At 44.7% G+C, this 6111-nt stretch overlaps 1 protein-coding gene across 2 annotated transcripts in view; it reads left to right on the forward strand.

Annotated features, from left to right (window-relative positions):
- The window catches only part of LOC147629525 (Aldolase-type TIM barrel family protein), a 52786-nt gene extending 47694 nt beyond the window's left edge, over positions 1 to 5092 (forward strand). Inside the window, exons 7-10 of one of the 2 annotated variants that reach the window (XR_015267971.1) lie at positions 3046 to 3123; positions 3452 to 3511; positions 3622 to 3814; positions 4696 to 5092. Coding sequence is in view for 1 of the 2 variants with exons in the window: in XM_086812789.1 (XP_086668915.1) it covers positions 3046 to 3123; positions 3452 to 3511; positions 3622 to 3756 (273 nt within the window). In the remaining variant the exon portion in view is untranslated. Of the gene's footprint in view, positions 1 to 3045; positions 3124 to 3451; positions 3512 to 3621; positions 4111 to 4695 lie in introns of those variants that run through there. The other variant, XM_086812789.1, reaches the window with a different exon arrangement.
- The last annotated feature ends 1019 nt before the right edge of the window (positions 5093 to 6111 follow it).

The raw sequence follows: 6111 nt of genomic DNA on the forward strand, positions 1-6111 counted from the left end.
GAGTATTTAACAAATACAATGCTCCATGGGTTCAAAGAACCAGATGATGTCCATGTACAAATGAATACAATACCAAACAAGAGGCTCGAAGTCGACGTTCGAAGTAGAGCGACCACTTGAGTGGTCCAGTCTCTACGGTCCTATGCCTTCACTGGAATCCGTGGAGAGCGCCCCACTGGTGTTCCAGGACCACGCACAAACAGGCGCTCCCGTACTAATGCCTTGCTCTCCCGATCTCGGCACCTTTGGACCGTGGTTCTCCAAAATCTTGGACTACCCGGCACCGAACGGGTGTTAACGGTAGAGAGAGTCCTTTATCAGATTTACAACAAAGTTCTTTACTTAAATCTGAATTTACTTACTTGTAGCTTGCAGATGGAAGACCAATACCCATGGTGTCTGTGTGCAGCTGCTTGAGAGGGACACCAAGGTGCAGTAGCATGTCGAGGAGAAAGAGGAGTAGCTGCCTGGGAGAAGGTATAGCCTCCTGGAGAAAGGAGATGCCGCCCATGTAAAGGAGGCGCAAACGCCTGCTGGAGAGGATACACAGTGAAGGAGCAGCCTGTATGGTCGCCTGGCTGCAGTGGAGAAGAGGCAGCCGTCTGCTAGAGACAGCCACCTGCTGGAGGAGGCAGTGCAGCCTGTGTAGCCTGCTGATGATGGCACACAGCCTCCTGCAAAATAGGCAGCGCAGCCTGTGCAGTACAGACACCGCCTGGTTATGCAGAAACGCAGCAGCTTGAGAAGGACAATTACCGCTTGTATGTAGGGCACAGCTGCCGCCTGTATGCAGAAACGCAGGTTGATAAGCAGCCGCTTGGGAGTAGAAGCGCAGGTTGATGTGCAGCCGCCTGGGAGCAGAAGCGGTTTGCAAATGCACTCATGTTTTGCATGTTTTAAACTGTTTTCGCATGACTTGTATTTTTGTGTTTACTTGCTTGACGTGTCACTTACTGAGCGGGGACGCCTGCCAGTGAGTCATGAAGTTTGCTCTATCTTCTGACGAGTTTTGTTGCGTGTGAACAGGTGGTAAGTGTATTGCACTTGTTGGTGTAATAGTTTTAATTCTAACCTTTTGTTTTATAAGGTTGTATATTCACATTCACTTGAAAGTGGGCACCCACATAGGGGCCAAGGTGGGGAGCCACACTTAACCTTTGTGTGTGTGGGGGTGGGTGCATGGTCACCTACCCACACCACCATGAAGGTGGCCGCCCCCATGCAAACGTGGGGAGCCGGCCAGCTGTGGTTGTTTACTTCTCTCTCATGGACATATCTCCTGTTGATGGAACAAGTACAAAATATCTGTCGGGCACAAAAATGGCACGACATAAAACATAAATCCTGGTCTTCCTATGGAGTGACAGTCCCATAGGTAAAACACAGTTCCAGGCACGATCCTCCCTATGGAGTGACAGTCCCATAGGCAAGACACGGCACAAATACTGGCTCTTCCATGGCGTGACAATCCCATGGATCGAACACAGTCCAGGTCATACACGGGTGGCACCAGTCTGGCTCCCGTCCATACGACACCTTCCTGCTAACACACGGGTGGGACCAGTCTGGCTCCCATTCATGTCAAGCAAAAATACTGGCCTCTTCACATGAGACACCGGCCTGGCCTCAAGTGAACGAGACACAAAACTGGAGATGGACCAAATGGTCGGCCAATTGGTGACAGCTTATGCTCTAAATTGTCTGTTTAAGTTGTTGCCCACTAGGGATTAGCCTTGAACTAGCATGTCCATGTGCATGCACATAACATCCCCTCCTGCTAAACTTGATGATGGGATTTCAACCTTGACCTTGGACAATTTTGTCATCATCCTATGTCTCCACATATGGTGTCCCATACTTGTCATCCTTCCTTTCCTGGCAACCTTCTCACTGAAAACCTTGCCTTAGGTGTTTGATTTCACTCCCAAGTTTGGTGTAGATTTGTGCATCTGTTCCACTTGTCCCTTGGCCCTTAATGCCATGTCCTTGAACACTTTCTTGGTCTTCTTTTCTTGAGTATTGAGTTTGCCATCCACACTCCACCCCTTGGATGATTATCATCCCTTGGAGCTGTTTTCTTGAAAGCCTTTCTTGGTATGCCCCAAGTGGCATCCGACTCACAGGGTTGCCATTCCCCTTGGGTCTTGTGGAACATCACCAAACAACCTCTTGGGAACTTCTTCCATGTCTTGTATTATTCTCCTTGGACTGTGCACCTATGAGTGGGAAGAGTAGACATGGTGAACTAGATTATGGAGTTAGTTGTCAGATGTAGTTTGAGTTTCCCTTGTTTATTTCCTAGAGTGGGAATGTCTTAGAAGGGAAGGTCCAGCCTTTCATGTCAGTAGACTGAAAGAGATGCTGGGAGCTGAGGATAGCATTGTGACCCACATGAGCTTGTTGAGGTTGAGGACTTGTCTTATGTTCCACATGAACCGGAAACGATGATTGATTTTAGGGAAAGATCAGCACACCGAAGGCCTCTATGGGACAGATTGGTATGGATATGTGGGAGCTAGACCTTGGCCCTTGGCTTGGGGGTAGTTTGAAGCATAGAACATGTGGTTGGGAGGTGAGCTAGCCTGCACCTTTCTTATGGAGATTGTACTAATCACTTGTGTTTTGTGTTTAGGAGATCTGTGGGGTTGAAACACCACACTTGCAAGTAGCCTTGCTAGTATATCGAACCTTGTCTAAACCGCCTCTATGTCTTTTGGGGCATCTGCATTGCGCAGCCATGGCCCTTTTTCATAAAAGGGGCTTACAAAATAGAGCTAGTGTGTATCAATGCAGTTACAAGTAGAAGGCAAAGCATTGATTTCCAACATACACTTGTAGCCAAAGACAATGCAATCAGATTTCTTTCTGCTTTTGCCACTCATTATGACTAGCCTTTCTTTGAAATGCATGTTAAGACTACGCTCTAAAATTGTGACCTCTAGTAGTCAACCAAAAGGTAGTGCCCTGCTGCTGACCTTTTAATTTAGATGTTATTAAAGTCATTCCAATATTTGTCTGAGTTCGGCACATGGCATCCTTGAGCAGGTGAGTGTAACAGGTGTGACGGGAGCAAGATCAACGGTCCAATCACGAGTTGAGTTCCTTCTTCAAGAGCTCAAAAAGGTGATTTTCAAATGTGTTTTTGCCTGTTATGCGCAGAGGGCTATATGAGCTTTTAATATTATTGCTTGCTGTTTCTACTTTGGAATGCTGCTCTGAGGCCTCCTGCTGGCATGTGCCACACGGGAGGGGGGGGGATCTTGGCCACCTGTGCATGATGGACAGGCAGTCTTGCCACTTCAATTTCCTGCCGTGTGAGGGGGATATCTGTAATGGCCTTAGCTGCTTACCAGGGGTTATCATTAGGGAGTTGACATAAACAGGTCCTGATCCGTCTCTTCTAAGGTCTTTAACTTGTTGGGCTTTGATCATTCCTTACACGATGGCACAGGTTACAAAAAAGCCAGTTGCTGTGGGCTTTGGAATCTCAAAACCAGAACATGCAAGTCAGGTTAGTTGCATTCGTCAAGAATTACTTGTTATTATTTTTAGTACTTGGCCCCCTCTTTCTGTACTGCACTAGTTTTGGGCTGACGCGTGTTTAACTGTTGGTGCGGGCAGGTTGCTGAATGGGGTGCAGATGGCGTCATTGTGGGTAGTGCTATGGTGAAGCTGCTTGGAGAGGCTTCTTCACCAGAAGAAGGGCTCTCTGCACTTAGAAATCTGACACAAGACTTAAGAAAGGCACTATCATGATTCTCTTCCATGAGAGGAAATCTTGGAGCCATTCTTCAGCATGAAAGGTCTGTTGAAGGTAATTCATCATGTCTTCTATCAAGGTTATCTGAGATCAAACTGAATCATCATCAGGTGTGTGCATGAGTGAGACCGTTCTTGGCAAGCCAAGTAAGGGTGTCTGCATGAGGAATGACTCAAGAAGGCTAGAATATGCAAACCAGAACACAAGGCAAGAGTAAATGCTTTTGAAGGGCTGATTCCTGGTGTGGAAGTTTATATGCTTTTGGTGTTTTATTAGGTGAATCTGCGTTTCTCTATGCAGTCAAGGATTTTGTTAATGAGAGGAATTTAATTTATAGTCTGTTTATTCCCTACGAGAGGCAAGGAGAGGATTGCGTAATTTGCATGCTTTCTGATCTTGGGTACGATTAGCCGAGTTCATATTATTGACTGGGGGACATAGTTAAAGAAACGATGGTGCCTATGAGTCACTCCATAGAGGTCTTATCAGAGGTGTGATTACACTAGTCTGCTCCTTCGTATTGTTGGAACCATTGGTGTTTTTAAGTGTTTTTTGGATTCATCGAGATCTGTGCTTTGTTTGTGAGGTAGAGGGTCTAGAAGGGGGTGAAAATGTTTAGATTGCATGTATGTTGTCTACGCGCACATCGATGTACTATCAAGTTCATGATCCATCCACAAAGTCAAGGTTTTATGCCGATTAGTAAATAGCTGTGTGAAATTTCCTTAAAAGACATGGTGAGCTCCCATCTCAGAGGGGAGATACTACAGCTGCTTTGCATTCTATCCTAGAGGAGGATGGCATCATTGTATGACCACACATTGCCATCATGTAGCATCGTGCATGAATACTTTAGCGTAAGTAGCTGAATTTTTTTGTTTGTTTGCTTTTTTTTGGATGCGAGAGTGGGTTCTGAAATTAGATTGCTTGGGCAGATTTGAACCAGGTTTTTGGGAGGCTTGAGTGCTACCACTCGGGCTAGAATCTTTTGGCCACGTATGTTACTAGTTTTTTTGTTCTTTTCATGGTTCAGATTCATCATGAGCACATTGTGCAACCTTTTTGGTCTCGTAGACCCTGGGGGTTATTTGAATACATCTTCCTTTCTCTCTCTCTCTCTCACACACAGCTACCAAAGGGCTATCTTTTGGCCTCCCATGGACGAAAATGTATTTTCATTTCATTCTGTCTTTCCATGGAGGCCAGAGTTTCTTATGGTGAGGTTAGGCAGCATGGAATATGCACACTAAGGTTTTCTTTTGAATGTGCGTAGTTACAGGGCTATGTTTTGAGGGGTTGTGGTTAATACATGTGTCAGCAATTCTGAAGGCATTTTTTTGGGGTTTGACATTGTTAAAATGACACTTCTTCTGTTTGAAGAGAGCTGGTTTTCATTGTGTGCTTCCTTTCTATGCAAATTTGAGTGTCTAATGATATGGTTATTGAATGATGTAGCTATCACAGTTTTACATTGCTTTATTATAGCATCTATGGCGAAATGCCATGTTGTGTAGCATCGGTCACTAGCGACTTTGTCAACCCCCCCTTTCTCTGTTTATAGATTGATAGTGTGAGGCAATATTTTGCTACAGCTACACAGTCTTCCACATAGAGAATCGAACATGAGGACTTCCAACTCACCTTAGAGTCAATTAGTTTATGTACATGTTAGTAGTAGTCCTATATGTGGCATGACATGTGGATATTATGGGCTCCATATGCTTAAATAAGCCAACTTCCATGACATGTTCAATTCTCGCTTGTGCCTTAGCGTGTGTTGGGGGGCGGGGGGGGGGGGGGGGGGTGACCACATGCCCACTTTACAACGGATATGTAGTGGGACCATGCTTAAGAGGTAATGTCAAAACACAGTTATTCTAAGATGGCACATATAAGGAGGTATAATACAATCACACGAGATGGATTTGGTTGACACAAAAGTGCAAGGAGATGATAAAACAACTTGTACATTCATAGAGTTTCTTATAAAATATGATAAGCGATAGAGTAGAGAGCATGGGTCAAGTAGCAATTTGCATTGATAGTTATAACATATCTATGAAACTTGTTTTATCTTTGCCCTAAAATTTGGTGCTTCTGATTTGTACCTCTTTATATGGTTTAGGATGCTCACCATGGATCAAGTTGGAGTCCTCAAAACTATTATCCTTTGATGTAATTGTGCTCCTTGACGTCTTGGTCTTGTTTTCTCTGTGTGCCTTTGGTGGCTATTTTAGTCTTAACTTCTTCTCCTTTACTTTTTGTGCTCTTAGTGACCTTGTGTTTGAACAATTATTTCCCTTTGGTTTCATGCTTAGGGTTTGTCCACTCCCATTTGATTCATTAAATTT

Source organism: Cibotium barometz, chromosome 18 (assembly GCF_041138505.1).
Source record: "Cibotium barometz isolate CiBa-2024 chromosome 18, ASM4113850v1, whole genome shotgun sequence".
NCBI lineage: Eukaryota > Viridiplantae > Streptophyta > Polypodiopsida > Cyatheales > Cibotiaceae > Cibotium > Cibotium barometz.